This window comes from Leptonotus elevatus, chromosome 14, assembly GCF_054856555.1.
Source record: "Leptonotus elevatus isolate MCC_2025b chromosome 14, RoL_Lele_1.0, whole genome shotgun sequence".
Lineage (NCBI taxonomy): Eukaryota > Metazoa > Chordata > Actinopteri > Syngnathiformes > Syngnathidae > Leptonotus > Leptonotus elevatus.
The window spans coordinates 12,098,501-12,118,422 of record NC_141252.1 but is presented as its reverse complement, the minus strand read 5'-3'; the positions used below and the strand labels follow the sequence as shown (position 1 = coordinate 12,118,422).

Genomic DNA, 19,922 nt, shown 5'->3' with positions numbered 1-19,922 from the left:
TAACAGGAACCACAGGCTCAACTTCTTTGACCACCTCTAGTTGCTTTTAAATACCATCGGAAAATTGAGTTTCCATTTGTAAAACTAATCGATTTAGGGCATAATTACAATCAAAAAATATTTTCTACGCACTTTATAGCCAGTGTGTCTTTTGTTAACAAATATTTGAAGGCATGAACAAGTGAGGGGTAAAGTAATCGCAGCCACGATAAAAAGCGAACGAAAACGAAATAGGAAGTGATCATTCCCGAGCGGTACTTGGATGCAGCACCAGCCTCCTGGATCCTGGGTGTGTGCAGCCAGTCACAGTCAGTCAGTAGAGCTCGTACACAGAGGGGAGAAAGCACCAGCAACATCGCAACGTGACTCCAGCTGTGCCTGTCAACTGTCACCTTGTCTGGAAACTTCTCCCTTTGCTCCAACTGGCGGGCCGAGAATGGGAAACTACCCGAGCTAGTTCCTGAAGAGGAGCTCTATTCAGGGGCGAACTGCCAAAAGTGCCAGGTTAGTTAGCTCTCCGCGGCGCCTCGTCACGAGCGTTATTCGCAGCCACGGCGCTTTTTTCATGTCTGGGCGAACACGCGTCGAAATGTTGTAAATACGACATTTACATATCGGCCTGCCCGTCCGTTTTTGCACCTTATTTGTGTTACTGCTGTGCCATCGTTTGGACTAGCAAGCTAGCCAGCTAACATTAGCAAGTGAAGTTAGCTTGGAGGGGCGCGTGCATGAGTTTGACTGATGCTCCACATAACCTGTCAAGCTTCCAGGCTGTGTGTTTTGTTTTTGTTGTATTATGTTCGTCATGGACTTCACAAACCTGGTGCCCGTTTGTGTGCACGACACTCCCTATTGGGATTGGAGTGGTGAGAGACTTTACACAGCTTTCCTGTTTGTGTTGTTGTTTCTTTTTTAGGTCGGTCCCTCATCCAGTCAGCCAGCCAGTGAGTCAGACACATCCTTCGCGTCCAGGGAGGGGATCCAGGAGCATCAGTGGAGATGCAGACCTTCCTAAAAGGCCGGCGAGTCGGCTACTGGCTCAGTGAGAAGAAGATGAAGAAACTGAATTTTCAAGCTTTTGCAGATCTGTGCAGGTATGTCAGCATCTTGAGTACCTCTCATTTGCATGAACAATGGAAGCTATGAAGTCCAACACAAGCCATTCCGTGATGCTTGGTTGACTTCAACACAATTGTTGTCATTCCGAACTATTAAAAGGTCCTGGGTAAGGCTGCACAATATATATATTTTAAAAAATCATCGTGATAATGGCCTGTACATCATTGTCAGACCAATTACATTCAACCTTAAAATGTGCATTGCCATCCAATAAGACAAAAGTATCTATAGTGGTGGCATTGCTAAGACTAAATAACTTTTAAAAAAAATATATAAACTTGGGATGTTCAATGCCACTTTATTTTTATTTTTTTTATTTTTATTTTTCTTCCCCCCAGACCGATGACAGTAGACGTGCTCCACTCTTGAGTAGTCACAGATAGGGATAGTTGAGTACTGATACAAGGTATCATATCAGGCCGATACCAGGCTTTATTTCAAGGTACACATGACGGTGGTCGATACCAGTATTGGTCCCCTCTTGTGGCTGCTTAACCATCAGGAACTAGAAATTAGAAGAATGGAAAATTGCTATTAGTTTTATACAATTATAAGGGAAAATGCTATTTTGGGCTGTAGAGGTATTTCTTTAAAAATATTTTTTTTTTTTGGGTGGGGGGGAGGGATTATATGTATGAAAAGTACTAGTGGTATCGGTATCTGTGACTACTCAAGACTTGAGTACTCAGAGTGGTACCACCTGTGTACCCTCTAAGACGCGATTTGCACATTATGCAACGTTTCATTTTGATTAAATCATCAGCATTGCTGCACTTCTGCATTCATGCATGCCTCATTTTAGACCCGAATTTTTTTGGTGGTTTGCATGAATGCACAGAGGGAATACCAGAGTCAAGCCCTTGGTTGGCAAAGGTTGTGTTTGTTATGTCTTAAGTGGAAGCTTGTTGAGACATGGCACTCAGAGCAAGACGAGTGTCTGTGTGTTAAATGTGGCAAGCGCTCAAGGCACAGAAACTTCCAAATTGTCGACTAGTCCATTGTTTTGAAGCAATTACAGTCCAAGGCATTCTACATGTGTCAATATGACAAGGATGTATACTTGGTGATCCATTACAGGTTATAGTGCATTAGGCTTATATTAATTATATAACAGGAAACAGTCTGGGGTTGTTATTACTTGCCATTATTTTAATAGAAAATCGTTGATGCAGAAGATGATGATGAATTCATGTAAAACAGTGACAACCAAATAAGGGATTTGGGGAAACAAATGCTTGTAATATCTGCTTTAAAAAAAAGTTTTTCTGCCAAAATGAAAGGAACAGCTGAATTTAGCACGAGAGTATGCTATATTTGCTTTTGTAGGCCACATAAAAGGATTTGGCGTGTCGGATATGACCCCAGGGCCTTGGGTTTGACATGTATCTTAGGGGTGGTCCTGGTTGTGGGCCCGACGCAGCAGGCTGTGACGAATGTGAATCTTGTTGTATCTTATCCATCGTCAACAGTGTCAAAAGTTACGTAAGTTGTCAGAAGCAGGACATGATTTTCTCGAGCGCTTGAGACCTTCAGGATAAGATAACGTACAATGTCTATGGGATTGGGAACGTGCTAGCTCCAGCGCCACAATACTTCAACTGTGACGGTTGCCTAACACTTAAAAAAAAAAAAAAAGAATACAAACGAGTTTTTTAATTGGGTTCACTGTTCAGTGTAGTGTGTGAAGAGGCAAGAGGGTTGTTGCCTCACATAGTGACCCGATTGAGCCAGCACAGATTACTACAGTGTAATCCTCAAAACATTTTTAATCTCTTTTAAACTCCCAAGCAGCCACCAGTGCCCTCTCTAGATCCTACCCAGCAGACCTGGAAGATGAAGAAAAAATAGCACAAGAAATAGTTACTTTAAATGGAAAAGGGATTGCGTCTACTCGGGACGTCATTTACAGTAGTTCTCTTTTTTACTGATATTTCCCCTGTCACTGTTTGAGAAACGAAAAGTCATCTTCAAGAGGAAGGAAAAGATGGAAGTCGGAGAGTAGGACTCTCACATGTCAACATCAGCTGCATTTTGTGTTATCAGGAGGTCCCTACTCGGCCGTCTCTTGGGTTGTTGTCATGTACACTACTTGAGGAACATTCACCGTGACATCACGTTGAAAGGTTGATTTAATGCTGAGAAAATGGCAAACGTTCTTAATGCCTTCCTAGAAAACATATTTCCTTTCACCAAAAGGCACGCCAATTAAATAGCGCCCCAGTGGTTTGTTGCTGTTTATCACGTGGCACGCAACTGACAATGAGACTTCTTCCTTTCCTGTCTCCTGCAGCTGGATGAGAGAATCCTGAGAGAGAGAGAGAGTTAGGTGCACTCGCTCAACGATGCTTTCAAGCCACTTAGGCTTATGGTCGTGTCCTTGTGTGTGTGTGTGTGTGTGTGTGTGTGTGTGCGCGCGCACGCGTGTGCGTGTAACCGTTTGAAAACTTCCCCCTGCTCATAACTGGGTTGTAAAATAGCTGATCCATTAAGGACAACCTGCCTGCGCGTAATGCAAAAATCAAGTTGCCTATTTCTCTGGACACAAAACGCAACAGATTAACTCTCATTTGTAACTGTATTTTTATTTCAGTCAGTGAGACATGACCCTCGCCTCAGGTATAGCATGCTGGTTAGGTTAGTTTATCATTCACTATAATAAAACAGTTCAGTTGCAACATTTATTGGCAACGTTGTATTCAACTCTGACTCCAAGCTGATTTCCACCAGTCTGTTACAATGTGCTGATTCTCCAGTTGGACGTCAGAGGTTGAATACATCCCATTCCGGGATGCCCTTCAACCCCCAATTTGGTTCAAAAACGATTTTCCCCAAAGGAAAAATTGTAACTAGAAATCATCAGTTTCAGGGTGAAACTGTTTACATCATAAAACCTTTATTAACTGTTCAGTTTTAAGTAATATAGCAACATTGTTAATGCTCATATGAGTCTAGAAATATGTTTAGCTTAACATGTTAAAAATAATAAAAACAATAGAACACGGCATTTTCGTTGGACTAAAGGCCTTACAGTAAAAAAAAAAAAAACTGTGGAAAGTGGCAACCAGTTGTTGTGGCATGATAGTCATACTTGAAAAGAAAAAAAATAGTGCTCTCTGTTTGGTTACATATGCTCATTATTTTATATGGCGCTATTTAAAATTGCTGACACGCAACAAAAACATTCCAATGTACTGAAGCAACACATGCAGACAGAGCATACAACAATAATCACAGGTGTATATTCTGCATCCTCTGTGGGGGGAAAAAACAACTCAAATTACTGCAGCTTAGTTGAAATGGTCTTATTGTATGCTTTTCTCTATGCCTGTATGTATTTGACTGATTCCTGGTCGCCAAAGTACGCAAATCATAAGCATCAGACGATGCACAAACTATTTAATTCTTTACGTTCTGTTAAAGTACACTTATGTTTTCGTGAAGTGCAATACTGTAGAGTGCTATTTTTCTTATTTAAAAAATGTATTAATACATTTGTAAGGTTCAATTGAATTGTGAGGTTCACAGTCCTTATATAACAGGGATTCGAGCAGCCGTTCTTTAAAAAAAAAAGAAAAAAAAAGGGAAATCTGACAGTCAGGACGAGTGACAGTGGAGTGCCTGGTTTAACTGCGAGATTATTTCACCCGTCCTTTGAATAATAATAATAATAATAAAAAAAGAGGCTAGCTAACAAAAAGTAGCCACTAAGTTATATTTCAGTGGTTTAGAGGGATCTAATCAGATCTATTAAAGAGGAAGTCAACTCCCCCAATTTCTTTTTGACAATATGTTCTGTGCAGCCCCACCAGTCTGGTTAATATTGCGTTAGTGGAAAATAAGTTAAGCAGCAAAATCCAGCAGTTTTTATCAATATCAGAAGGCGGCCGTTTTGACACATGCTACCTAGTGAAAATGACATCACAGTTGTTCAGGTCTCAGGTAACAACCAATCACAGCTCAGCTTCAGAAGACAGGTGAGCTGTGATTGGTCCTTGCCTGAGCCCTGCGCAACTGTGATGTCATCTTCAGTCGACTGCAAGTGGCAAAATGGCCGCCCCCTAGAGATGAATGAAAAACGGCTGGATTTTGTTGCATAACTCATATTCCACAAATGCAATATTAATCAGAATATCATGTTTGGACCAGTGAGGTCACATATAACATATTATTGTCAAGAAATGTAAGTGTGGAATTACAGTAACAAGCTTTTTGTTCTCATTTCTCTGTTCAAACGGGTTACTTCAGGGCACGGACACACCCACTAAACTTTGCAACCTGTCTACATGTACTGTAAGGCAGCAGGCTCATCTTGATGTACGATAAAAGCCAAACAGAAGTTAATGGACATATGATACCACCTCTGACAATAAAATCTTATGTGCCACCGGTGCTTCCTCACATTTTTGTGACGCCGGCCTGCTTGACTCTGTCGGCAGCGCTCGCGTTCCGAGACGACCTCCATATTTGAGACGGGATGACACAATTGACGACCGCATTCACGGGGCATGAAACGAGCCAGCAGCTGCAGTATTAAATGTCTACATTGTTGTGCAGCGGTGAATAGCCGAGCTGCTGTTGTCATGGGGATATAACCTCAAAAACAACTAGCATGGACAAGGCCGGGTGCTAAACGTTTTTTTGTGTCCTTGGTGCAAATCGCTTTTGTTTGTTTATTTTGTTTTCTATCTGTTTCAAACCAAATGTTTGTTCTACGCTTTGTCTGATGGCGGTAATGCAGCTGAATGATCTCGGATGCTTCGAACTTCTAATTTAAACACAGCGTTGATGTGGCCAGTCTAGTGGAATGAAATGTTATTATTATTATTATAATTCTTCTCTTACAAAGAGTCTGCTGGTTGCCAAGCAACAGATTTTTAATTTAAAGCATGTCTGATAAGTCAAATGTTCTCAGGCTCTAAGGGGGGGGGGGGTTGTATAGCCTTACATTTGCAGTGGTTCTCGCTCTCTTTCTCTCTCCCTCCACATTATAATTTATTTGTAAAGTAGTTACATCCTGTCATGGTCATGTGTCTCATGAACTGTGTTGACAACTATCCTATTACTAATCAATGTTCCACTCTCATACGGACCGGAATTTGTTGGACAGTGAATCGTAATATTCCAGGATAACTTAATGTGTCCGACTTGGTTGTGTATAACGATTGTCTTCAATATGTTCTCAAAGTATGATCCCTGAAGAAGAATTGAAGTTATTATAATGACAAAGCTTTTCTATGACTTTATTATCCTAGAATATTATAGTAGGGTTCCCTCTGGTATCTAATGAGCCTGGCAGCGTGGCGTTTAAGTAACAAACGAGTTGAGACTGAATTAATTGCAGCTAGTTGCACCTCGCTGTATTGAGTCAAGATCTAGTAACACACAACATATCGTCATCAATACTACTAACTTATCGACCAAAACCATCATCATGCTTATGACTAATTATATGTTATTGACTGTTGCTTTTATTCACTAATACTTTGCTCTGTTTATTTTTCAGGAAAAGAGGGATAGAGGTTATTCAGGTAAGTTCATATTTGTGCTTTTTGTTGCAATTCCAACTGAGTCTCTAAATTATTTCTGCTCTGTATGAAATTGAGGTTTGTGCTGATGGTTTTATTTCTCCTTCACAATATTGTAGTTCCTCCCGACATGACGAATTGTTGTTGTTTTCTTCACTGCTCTTCTCAGTGTCCTCCAGGAATTGTTGAACTTTGATTTAGCAGTATATCACATGTATCAACATGCTGCATGTAATAATGATTTGTAAGCACTAGACTACAAAGTCAAAGTCAAATGTTTTTCTTACATGTGCTGATGTTGCTCATGAATGAAAGATTTCAAGCCGTGGCTTAGTTTTTTGAAATGCATTTACAAGCGTGTACCATTGAAGCATGCCAGCTTTGTTCTTCTGGGGAGAATTATCCCTGTGCGGTTAAACTTGCAGAAACCAAGCAGTTGCTATTTAGGTTTCTCTCCTTTGTTGATAGTGCCACTTGTTCTTTGATGCTTTTTTTTTCTCCATTAACACATCTATTCACTTTGTACTGCAGACAGACAGTGTTCATAAGCAAATGCACACACTTGTAATATTTAGAAGAGACTCGCACGTACAAACGGTTTTATCCTGTCTAATCGAAAAATAATGCATTATACACTCTTTAACTCACTCACTGCCATTGACGGCTATAGACGTCAAAAATTCATTTGAACTATTTCTATTAGTTTAACATTTTTCAACAAGAGCATGAAAACCTAGAATTATTTTTATTGTACATTTAGAACAGATATACAATTTGTGATTAATAGTGAAGTCATGTGATTAATTACGATAAAAAAAATTAATCGCCTGACGTCCCTAATTTTTAATAATCTTTTCTTTTTTCTTTTTAAATCGTGTCAGGCGATTACATTTTTTGTCGGTAATTAACTGCATGACTTCAATAGTAATCACAAATTTTATTTCTGTGGAAAAAATGTTAAACTAATAGAAATAGTTCAAATAAATTGTTGACGTCTATAGCCGTCAATGGCAGTGAATGAGTTAATCATATTAATCTGGTAGAGAGTTGGTGCAAATTAAATAAATGATCTTCCTGTTTGAGTTCAGGGTTAGCAACTATTATCCGCAGGGCAGTAAGGAACACAGGAATAAAACATTTCCCTGTGCATGTACACACGCTACACATTCAGTCGGATAATAACTATTCAAATCCAAAATCCTGGGAGCTCAGTGATGAAAAGTGCTTGTCAGTAAGATGCAAGAGGAATTGATCCAAGCTTTTCTCTCAGGCAAAGTATCCCGGTGTGTCACTTTTTTCCCCTTTACACTTTGCAATAATTTTTTCTTCCTTGTGCTAGCTACACCGTCGATTGCAGAACACCCAGTTAGAAGCTGGTCATGGGAATAATCCCAATGTAAGCATGCTTTGCCTCCCACTGTGCTTTCAGCTATTCAGACACTCAGAGCAGCTCGCAGATCCCGAGACTTAAACAGCCCTCCACACTTCACTGCGTTTATCGCTCAGTGGATTTGATCCCTCCTGCAAAAGGCAAAAACGTAATATCTGAAGCGGCGCTGTCAGTGCCAATTAAAGGAGCTCATTTTACACTGATGCCCATTGACATCACTGTTTGCACTATCTGTGCTGCACCCATTTCCAGTCAGCGCCCGGTACTGTAATGGCCACATCACAAGGGGAGAGAATGACAGCCATTGTAATGCCTCAGCCCTGTTACACAAGTCTGTGTACAAAGCTGTCTTCTCCTATTTCCCTGGTGAATTATCTGCTCAACAATTCATCAACTGTTTTTTTTGTTTTTTAATCAATGCTGCATTTCTTTTAATCAATGCTGCATTTTTCTAGCTCCGTGATAGGGAAAAATACTTTCCCCATTTTCTGGATCCGGGCCCTACTGTGACTTGTACGTCCATGCTAAATAAAAACACTCTAGAAGTCTAGAGTAGAATGAATAACAGTTTATTTACGCAACCTTGCCCCAGGAGTCAGACTGACTAATCCTAGTGATAACAAGTCAACCTTGTATATTCTTGGATGAATTAATTGTATCTCTGGCGAGAAAAAAAAATAACACCGAGATTGGCTGGTGGCTAAACCGGGGTCAGCTGGGATGGGCTCTAGCTCGCGCACGGCCCTCAGGGGGGATCAACGGTGTACAAAATGGATGGATTAACCAAAAAAAAACATTATGGTGCAAATAACTCAGTTCATTTGGTTAATGTCCCAATACAGAAAGACTTTTGAATTTGGGTCAGCTGCAAATGGTCCACATTGGGCAAGGTGCGGATTACTGTACACAAGTCATAAATTCCAGCAAACGGTGTGATATTTACAGTCACTACATGCATACAGGGAAGCAATATTAAACATACTGTATGAACTCATACTGATTATATAGAAACAAACAATAAAGAAAAACAAAGCGCACCGTGGAGCTGGAATCGAAAGTTTACGGTTTAAATCGAATGTAAACACCACTTTCTTACCTCACATGACGTTCCATTTACTTTTATGGTCATTTTGTCCCTCTTTGTCATCATCACTACCAAAAACACCAAAAACAAGTTTGTGGAGTTGAGATAAGCGCTGGTCTCGAATGAATTCTTGGTGAATTTTCCTGAAAATTTTTGCTCAAACATTTTGTGGTCCAACTGCTGGCATTCGACTTCAGAGGTTCCATTCTACTTGTGCTGATGTTGTGGCAGCCCGTTAAGCCACCAGCATGATGACATGTTTCGTAGGGTTTCCTTCTCAACTTCTTGCCCTCACTGATTTTATAGTAGCATCCCATATGTGACCATCTGGCTAGTTGACTCATTTTTGATGTAAAAAAAAAAAAAAAAAAAAGCTCACAAAATGTTCATGTCATAGCATATGTGGTTTAAGATGTAAAAGCTCTCCAGAGATTTAGTGGTGACGTTCTCCTGTGTAAAGGGATCTTTTTTCTTCTTCTTTTTTTTTTAACGAAAGAAAGGAAAAAAAGCTACCCTTGGGACTTGCTTTTTCTAGTTTGCATGTGGGAAAACAATTTGCTTCAACCAGGATTGTCACCGCTGAAAACAGGCTTCATTTGTTTTATTTGTACTTACATAATTGTTTCTTCAGGCTTCTTCAGGCAACATAACTGTTGCTTCTTTTTTTTTTTCACATCCACTATTGCATTACTCGCCCCCTCCATGCAATTTTTCACCAGCTCATCAATACTGACCCTCGTGCCTCGAGCTCACGAGGCCCATCCTTGCAGGAATCTGTACATTAGCCTGTCTGCGTCTCAGAGTGATGATGAGATTAACGCACTGCGCTTCAGAAAGCCGATATTCGCTCTCAAAGTGAGAGCCAGTTGCAGTAAATCAATTTTGTTTGACTGGGTTGGCCAAAGAAAGTTATTGAGTTACAGTTTTTTTTTTACTATAGGGCAAGTGTTAAGAAATGCGAAGGTAATTTCTGGTACATCGTATCTTGAGTACATATTGATTGTGTGGTTGGCGCGCTAATGAGATTATGATCAGTGTTACAAAAGATGATGTCAGCCAGGCTCTACTTGACTATTAGCAAACATCCTAGTAGTTGGCTAACTTTTTTTGACAGGCTGTCAATAAATTATTATTTTGTAATTGTATATTTTCATGGTGATAATAACAATGACATTAGGTAAAGATGAAATCAAATATTGTTTTCGACAAAAGGGATGATAAATCAAAGGCTTCTTCTATTGCGCAAGCTCATACTTTTTTAGTTTAAATGTTTTTTAGTTTTATGTTGATCACCTCGTACTGTACGTTTAGCCTCTCAGACACACATGTTCTCTCACACGAGGATGTGGGGTGCCACACTGCCCACTAAATGCATCATTCATCACAATCTGAGTTTTGCATGCACTCTGTCAAAGCAATCTTAGGAACAGTCAGATGAGATCAAACTGAGAAAGAGACGTGGTTTGACTTAAGTTTTTAGGTCAACAAAAACAAAGCAACAAATCTGTTCTTTTTCCCATCGGCATCGTACGGCTAACATTTTACATTGTAACGTTTTATGTTCGGCAAGGTTATGTTCAACTAAACTTTCCTCCTATGTCCTCGGTCCCCAGCGTTTGTATAAAATCTTTTATTTCCCATGAGTGTAGCCCGGCCCCGTTACAGAGCAGCATCAAAGCTGGAAATATATTGGCCCTGACCTAGCCTCTCCCCTCAGGATCCAGCGTGTTTTCTGTGCTGTCCATCACTACCATAGCTCTCTCCGATCCCCCCCCCCCCCTGTCCCGGTCCCAGAGGGGTCGGCAGAGACGTCAGTTGACATGTCTGCTTTTAGCTTTTAGCAGCACATCAATGACTTTACCGCTGGGTTTTTGGTGGGAGCTCGAAAGCAGGCTCATTCTGTCTGTGCACAGGATGAAATTCATTCTCTCCGTCTTTGCCAGTTGATGCTGTTTTGTGGTCAGCATTTATTCATTTTTGAGATTGTTACCTACCTACTTCGCTTTATACTGAAATATGACCAAACCGAAACAAAAAAAACGATCCTTTGCAACTTGTGTTTTATTCCTGGGCGGGAGTTTATCCACAGGTGACAGCATACCTTTATGAGTGTTGACTTAACCATAACGGGTCTATTCATGTCATGGCACCAAGCCGACCGACGTGTCTCTTGCATGTGTCATGTGCCTCAACTACGGCTGATGGACAGTTCACTAAAATATACCACAAACCATTTGGGCTCTAACATTCTACAGTTTATACTTAAAGGGGAAGTCAACCTTAAACAATTTTTGACAATGATATGTTATATGTGACCTCACTAGCCTAAACATGACAGTCTGATTAATATTACATTCGCAAAATGTGAGTTACGCAGCAAAATCCAGCCGTTTTTATCCATCTCAGGGTCGGCCATTTTGCCACTTACTATCGATTGAAGACATCACAGTTCAAAAAGCTCAGCCAATCACTGTTTACCTGTTTTCTGAAGCGGAGCTGTGATTGGTTTGTTACCTGAGACCTGAGCAACTGTGATGTCATTTTCACTCGACAGCAAGTGGCAAAATGGCCGCCTTCTGATATTGTTAAAAACTGCTGGATTTTGCTGCTTAACTCATATTCCACTAACGCAATATTAACCAGAATGCCGTATTTACTGTCTAGACGGGGGCGGGGCTGCATAGAACATAATTGTTGACAAGCATTTTTCGGGGGGGGGGGGGGGTTGACTTTATATTGACTTGGTGAAGCATAAGGAGGTGAGTGGGAGGAGGTGAGTGGGAGGTTGCTTTTGTGCAATATGTCACCAGCATACGTCATGTAAAAATGTATTCTTACGCAACCACTTTTCACAAATTTTTGTGGAAGTTTGAAGCCAATCAAAGAAACCATAAAATGTTGAAGTCAATCCAGGAATTTGATGATTAATCATTGCGAAAACACCAGGTTGTTTCTCTTCAATTGTTTTGTGGCAGAGTGGGAATGTTTTGTCCCTGAATTTGCTTAACCTTTAAAAAAAAAAATAATGAACCAGCTATTTTGGACTCTGCTTCTTTTAAAGACAATAATGCTGTTTTTGGTCTGTATGGGACCGACCTGGCTCAAAACAGCTTTCAACTTTATTGTCATTGGCAAAAGATTATACTGCTTCAATAATGATGACCTAAACCACTGCTGGTTTTACCCTCATTGGTCAAGCAAATTCATCATCCTTGCCATGTAATTGTCATTTCAGGATGTATGGCTAAATATGAAAAACATTTAATAAACATGCATGCTAATGCTAGTTTACCCCTTTGCCGTGCCTCAGATGTGAATATGAGTAGGTTACGCCGCATGCCGGACACCGTTTTGACAGTTTCCCACATTACACTTTTGAAGAGGAAAACCAAAGCTCAAGGCAGGTAAAGCTGAACCCAGCACCGTGCAGTGGAAAAGTGGATGGAATCTACTGTTTAGAATATCTGGCATCATTCTTCATTTTTTTGGCAGAGGTCTACTCTCTACAATGTGCTCTTGTATTTGGTAGCATTACAAACAATTGTTAGCGACCTCAGAATTTAATATAGCCTTTCAAAAAAATGTGTTCCCTCGTTTAAGTATGACTGGAATGACTATTGGATTTTATCTTCTCTGTGACGTGTTTGAAGAGAAAAAAAAACAGCAACCTAATCATGTGATTTTTTAAAATATTTTTTCCAGACTTACACCTTTGTGAAAGGAACAAGGGTGCCATAATGAGTAATCTATCACCTCTCACAAATCATTAACTTAGTGTTCCTCTGAAAGCGGCCCGCCCTTGACTAACCAAAACCGCGTACCTTTTTACGATCTCACATTGATCGTCCCCTGACAGTGTGACGAAGGTATATACAAGGCAGGTTTGCATATTGTGGCTTCTGTAGTCTGACCTTAGCTGGTTTATTTGCACAGGTGTTTAAATATTTTTATTTCATTTTGCATACAAGACCTGGTCTCCGTTACTCAGTAACAAATAACGACTCGGCTGTCTGTTGTTGTTCTATTTTTGTGAATTTGCTCTGATTAGGTTTGTAGCCATTTAGGAATCCTAACGTGCTTTTAAAAATGTTGTCACTTTGACCTAAGCCGAGTACATTTTATCAATCAGTCAGTCAGACATTTTGACTTAGTGCTACTATTTAACACACGGCCAAGGTCTTGGGTTGATGTTTCATATCATGTTTATCAACAACAATTGCACTTTTCACTCCCCCATGCACATTAGAGGCTATTTCATCCCTCGGTGTGATGACTTCATGTTCAACTCCCTAATTGAGAGACATCTGCTCGAAAAAAAGAAAAAAAGAAAGAAAGAAAGAATCCCCACAAGCTTTAAAGACACGTGTATTTGGAAACTTTTATGTGTAGTCTCTCACACTAACAGACTAAATGCTCTTTTTTGTTTTGATGTTCTTTTCTCAACACAAACTGACTTAGTCCTCAGTGAAATGGACTTCACTTTTCTTCAGTGAAGTGCTTGTCAGCTCAAATCTATCACTGGTAAAGTTGATTTTTAGGTGCGTGTGTGTGTGCGTGAAGTCCCAACCAGCTCTTATCTCTCTCTGAGAACTGGATTTTCTACTTGCAAGACACTTGGCCAGTGCAAACAATCTGCTGACCGGAATGAGTAGTTTTAAACAAAGGTGAATTTAATATCTGTTGACTATGATGTGCATGTAATGAACACATTCTAATTCAACCTAAGAAAAAAAAGATTTGTATTTTCCTTCCCCATTTTATTTTTTTCTCAGCCTAGATACAATAAGTACCTAATCATGATAACTTTTTTTTGTCATGTATATACAGATTAGGGGTGTGAATTGCCTAGTACCTGGCGATTCGATTCGTACCACGATTCATAGGTTACGATTCGATTCGATACCGATTAATCCCAATACGAATCTATAAATTGATTATTGTGATTTTATTTATTTGTTTTACTCAAATTTAGAAAATACTAATCAGTACATGTTCATACTGTAAGATTTGTATGAAAATGTATTTATTTATCTGAAAATTCAGGTTGCAGTCTGTTTCATGTTTGAACAGCACTGAAATCAAATATTAAAGCTTAATGTTCCATTCATATAACATTCTTCCAAAAAAGTTTTTATCGGGCTTTAGTGTCAACATCAGGCATTGACATCTTGGACGGATACAAAAATAATAATACACATTTTTACCGTGACATTGGTTTGACTCCAGGCCACCGTCCGCGTCTCCATTATATCATTGTTTATTATGGGGTTTTCCAGAATACAGGCAAGCCCAAATTTGGAGTTGTCTGCCTTCAGTGTTGTGCTGCAACATGCGAGGCAGCACTGTGGTCTAATAGAAGATAGGCAGCATCATTAAGCGCTAGAAGAAGGGGCAGAGAAGGTCCCCAACTGAGCTATATAACTAATGGTCCTTGTACCCACAGAGCAGTGAGAATATATGCCTATGAGTATTGTATGCTTTGTTTGCATGTGTTGCTGAGCCACGTGTGTCAAAGTAGCAGCTTTTAAAGGTGTATAATTACCGTAACATCTTTGTTAGTTTTTGTTCAACTGTGTATGGTGTTTCATATTACGCATTAAGCTAGTAGACTTCTATTGTTGGAAATGTTATGATTTCTCTGGACGTTTAGGTGTTTGAATATGAAATGTTTTATTTTTTCTTGTTTTATGTGTCAGTTTTAGGATCAAGGAGCGACAAATAGCAAGCACACTTGGCGTCTTTTTGTGGAAAAATGTGCGAGTGAGAGAGTGAGATCAAGCACTCCGTAATACTTTTTTAAAAAGTATTTAAATGAGTAGCGTGTGTTTGATCTCTATATAGCAGAGGTCCACGCATTTTGGGTGGGCTGTGAATGTAGCCCCCACTTAAAACAAAATAGTCACTGTATATTTAACGGTCTATGCTTTCATTGCCTCTGTCATTTTCCCAGGGTGTTTTTTTTTTTATATGGCTACAACATTATTTGTGTTCGTATGTGTGTCACAGACTGCCATATTTCAGTGACTTCAGTCTCGCATAAGGTGGTCCATCTGTCTGTTGACACTGCAGTCACATTGGCAGATATCTGATTCATATTTGGGAGAGGCCTAATTCTGATCAGGAGATATTTGATTTCATGCACCTTATTGCAATTATGGCACTTGAAATCCAAAAAATGAAGATGAAAAAAAAATCAGAATTGCATCACTTTGACCATATTGTGTAAATCCACCATAGTCAGACATCTATCCCTTGTTTGAACCCAAAGCCAGATATTCTATTTTCCCCACAGTTGGACCTCAGCCAGCCTTTGGAAGAGCAGGGTCCCCTGGACGTCATCATCCACAAACTGACGGACCTCATCCTGGAGGCGGACCAGAACGATTCTCAGGCTGTGCTGCTGGTGCAAAGAGTGCAGGTATTGCTGGATCACGATGACTTCGAGCAACAACAACAAAAAGAGCACGTCAACATCCTCATTAGACTTTGCAGTTTGTAGTGATGTAAAGACAGCTTCTCATCATTTTTATTGTTCTTCCCAAAGGGAGAAAGATCTCACATGGACATGAGGCCACTCGTCCAAATGTTACCCTGTGGTCATATTAAAAAGAAGCGTTTGCTTAGCTGGTGATGGTATCAAACTCCCATTCAGCAAACCGTGATCAAAACTTGCTAGCAAGTCTCATTGAAATTAGGGCAGATTGGAAGTTTGTCTTTTGTTTTATTCAGTAGACACAAATTCATGAATTTGCAACCTTCCATTTGTTCAGCATTGTTTCCAATTGGCAGGGCAGATGGCGAAGGTTTTGAGGTTGGAATGCAACAGCGTGGGCCACGGTCCAGGTTTTTGAATTGAAGTGAGGGCTAAACATTAGCAGGCAGTCCTGTTGTTGAGATATTTACCTGAGCATCACATTCAATCAGCGTTTGTATTTGTGATCATAAACACGTTTTTCCTTGGTGGCTGCTGCAAGCACCTTTGCTCAATGACTGACAGCTGATGTTTGAAGTGGTCAATTAAGTGACCTCAGCCATAGATTTGAACCTCTGGCCAAACCTGATCTGCACTGTGAGAGGAAAATGCAAAGCATTTCACACCCACTTGTCTTTTACACCTCCCTTCTCATCTTGTGCTGGATGTGTTTCTTCCTCCGGGATGCAAAAATCAGCTGTGGATTGTCCTTATCGTCGATGTGTTCCACTCAACTCCTGGAAGATTAGTATGGCCTTTATTTTTGCCAGCGACATGTTTGATTTACGTAATGGGCTTTCACCAGCATCACCCATTCAGATCTGGGTAAATCCTAAAGATGAATTCTCTTCAGAGCCACAAAGAGACATCTCCATTGCATGCCTGCGTTGGACGCATGTTTAATTTTAGGCAGGCGCGCGTGTGACGGCGCTGCTGCGATTTTTTTTTCTTTTCACTGAGCTGTGATGTGAAGAGGCAGCCTGTTTGTTTAATGCACACGTCAGCCAGCTCCAGCTGACAGCGTTTGTGTGTCAGGAAAGAAATTGCCGGGAAGGTTGCCGGAGAAATCCACAGAGGCGAGATGGAAGCGGAGATGGAGCGCCGTTACGTAAAACAGGCAACCCCGCACTGGCCCAACTGTCGGCCGTGCAGGGATGCTGTGATATAATCCACACAGACCGGCTGGCATACATCGCATTCTCTGTGGAGTGAGGCGTGCTGACCCTTTAACGGAATGTCAGTGTTTAGATGACATCCCTGAATGTGTGACACTCCTTTTGCATACTTTCAATGTGAGCCGCAAACGTTTTAGTTGTAAATGTCACAAGAAGCAGCCAATAAAAGTGTGAGTAATCCTTATGGGCTGCATTGACTTCATACACCTTAATCTGACGTGTTCAGTGAGAGAAAATGGAAGAAAATATAATATTGCATAGTGATGGGTTTGTCAGGGCCAATACCGATTATTAATTGGCAAGGAGGCCAATTGCAGTAAAATAAAAAATATTAGCATAAAAATAAAAAAATAAAATAAGCATGTTTATTAAAACAACTTTTCCAAATTGTCAACATGTTATTTTAATTTAAATACAAAAAATAGACAGCTTTTGTTTTAAAATTCTAACAAAAAATGTTTACATAACTGAAATGTTAAACTTTGACTTATTTTTGTTTGAATTTTAACAAATGCAAAAAAAAAGCAGCATCTCTAATAAAGTTAAGTGAATTTTAAATAAATACATCCATAAACATTTCCAGTTCAGATCTCTTAAACTGGCATCTCTGTGCTTGCGAACATACGGTAGCAAATTTTAGGTTCTCGTCAGAGTTTGTCAAAGGTTTTAAAAGATGTTCGCAAACAGTGAAAATTTGTCAAAACATGATCAAAATGTTGTTGTGACGAGTAAAGACTGTCTGTGAGAATCTTGGCAACCTTTTGCAACATTTTACAAACCCTGAAGAAAACACAAAATTCACAAAAAGTTCGCAAGCATTCATCAAAATGGTAAATATCGGCACCAATAATAACCCAGACTATAATCGGTCTATCCCTATTATTGGGACTCTTCTTCGGATCAATAAACCCCCAAAAATTCTTTGCACTATGTTGTATGCGCCCCGACTGGTCTAAATGCGGCCTTCTAATTAATATTGTGTTTATGGAATATGAATTAAACCGCAAGATCCAATCATTTTCATCCATCTCAGGGGGGCAGCCATTTTGCTCGAGCGACTGTGAAGTCATTTTCAGTCGACACTTTTCAAACTTGTGTTTGTTCTTCAGGACTACATCGATGCCCACCCCGAGACCATTGTCCTGGATCCCCTGCCAGCTATCAGGACGCTGCTGGACCGCTGCAAGTCTTACCAGCTCATCCACAGGATAGAAAGCTGTATGCAAGGTGAGAACCTAAATTAAATTCATCCACGCCAGATGAAGTCCAGCAACAAATTTCAGTGAAACGTGCATTCCTACTAAATACGATTATGCGATCGTTCCATGTGCTCCTCACGCTATGCCGACGGTGTCATGGTAGCTGCCGGAGCTCTGTCTTTGCTCTCCCCTTCCACCATTGACACCTGGCTAACGTATGACCACAGTGTTGCTTATCCGCTTGAAATATGCCCTCGTCGTTTCCGCGCAGATGTTTAATCCGCTCGCCTGCGGGGCTCAAGGATCACGCCGTAACTCCTGTCCCCCTCCTAAAGACGGCAAATGGGTCTTTCCATTTCCTGCCGTATGTTTGTCACGGGCAGATCACAACCTGCCGCCCTCCTCTGCTTGTTGTCGAGTCCTATCAAGTCATCAGCGGGCCTTTTGACTGGAGCTTGTGACGACACAGGCACATTCTCTACCCACTCACTGTAAACACACCTGTGACTCATGCACATTTCCTGCCGCACCATACATGGCAGGAGGCCTTTTAATAAAAGGTGAGCGGCCATGTGTGTATGCCGGGATGTGGTGATTAGAGATGTTTCACATGTCGCCTGTGTAGTTTCCGAAAATAGAATCTCAACAAGACGTCTTTTTCTCCAAACACACACGTTGGACGTTATGTAACGAGGAATCGCTGTCCCCCTCTGTGTACTTGATTTGAAAAGGAAGATCCCCCCCCATCCCCCACCACCACCACCAGCAGCAGCAGCACTCTGCTTCCATCAGTGCTGGTGGTGTTGGGCCTGCATGCCAAACCTCCTTGACAACTGTGGTTTGCTTTAGACACAAACACTGAGAGAAAGACTTTAGAATCTGACACCACACCATCAGCAGGCCTGCTAGCATGCAATGCAATGGCAGATTTTATTTGACCTTTTTTATTTGTTGAGGAAAAGTGACTGGAAGTGTGTTGGAGTCAAGTGTAGGTTGATCGTAGAAGACTAATTTGCTTTCATAACCACTTCCTGATTGGGCTGGGTGATATGGATCGAAAAATAAAATCTGTTTTTTTTTCAAATCCGATTGACCATTTGACAGCTTATAGTAATATCAACGTTTTTTCACTTTTGGGATTTGCTTTATTACCCCTGATACCAGACAAGGTTTGAACTGACACCCCCCCCCCCCCCCCCGAAATTTGTATCAACTTCTACAGAAATATATATATATATATATATATTATTTTATTTTTACGGATAGTAAGAAAATAAGTGTTTTCGATAAAAATATGTCTTTACTCTAAACGTGTATGTGCAATTCATCCTTAACTCATTCACGCCCAACCATTTTCACTGAAGCAACCCCCTTCGCTTCCGGCTGTTTTACTGAATTTTGACAGATTTTTCAAGGCCCACAGAATATTGTGTTCTATTGCTATAAAAGCGTGGAACCTCCCAAAAGAAAGATTAGAGTCTCTTCTTTCATCATGGAAAAAAGGTATATTTGTATCTGTTTTTTCCGTTTTGCAGCAATTAGCATTAGAATATGGCTAAGCTTCATCATTACTCACAAATCTATTAAGAAATGTGAGTAAAATAGCTTTTTTCAACATGGCCCTGGTTGATCTATTTTGCTCTGCTGCCACCTTTTGGCCGTTTGTGTAATAACTACCATTTCGTCAACCGTTCTTTGCAGTTGAGAAGGCTTCTCTATGCTCTAGCATAAAACAAATGATAATTGCGTCTTTGGGACACTTAAAACATTTACAATAGGACGTATTTATACGTTCTTGAGACACAAATGAGTCAATAAATGTCAGTTTTAAATTTAACATAATAGAATGAACCATCTAACTGCATGACTGGTAGAGCGTGACACGGAGCAGATTTTCACTCTCATCCCATCCTACTGCCACAGAGAAAATCTTGTCCTGTCCTGTCTGGTGTAAAATT

General features: G+C 40.3%; 1 protein-coding gene across 1 annotated transcript in view; it reads left to right on the top strand.

The window, feature by feature from the left end:
• The first annotated feature begins 280 nt into the window (after positions 1–280).
• Positions 281–19,922, top strand: part of LOC147163004 (inositol-tetrakisphosphate 1-kinase-like) — a 28,994-nt gene continuing 9,352 nt past the window's right edge. The window contains exons 1-5 of the mRNA XM_086095285.1: positions 281–504; positions 917–1,094; positions 6,623–6,647; positions 15,411–15,536; positions 17,875–17,992. Of these exons, the coding sequence (XP_085951411.1) occupies positions 1,000–1,094; positions 6,623–6,647; positions 15,411–15,536; positions 17,875–17,992 (364 nt within the window). The 5' untranslated portion in view covers positions 281–504; positions 917–999. The remainder of the gene's footprint in view (positions 505–916; positions 1,095–6,622; positions 6,648–15,410; positions 15,537–17,874; positions 17,993–19,922) is intronic.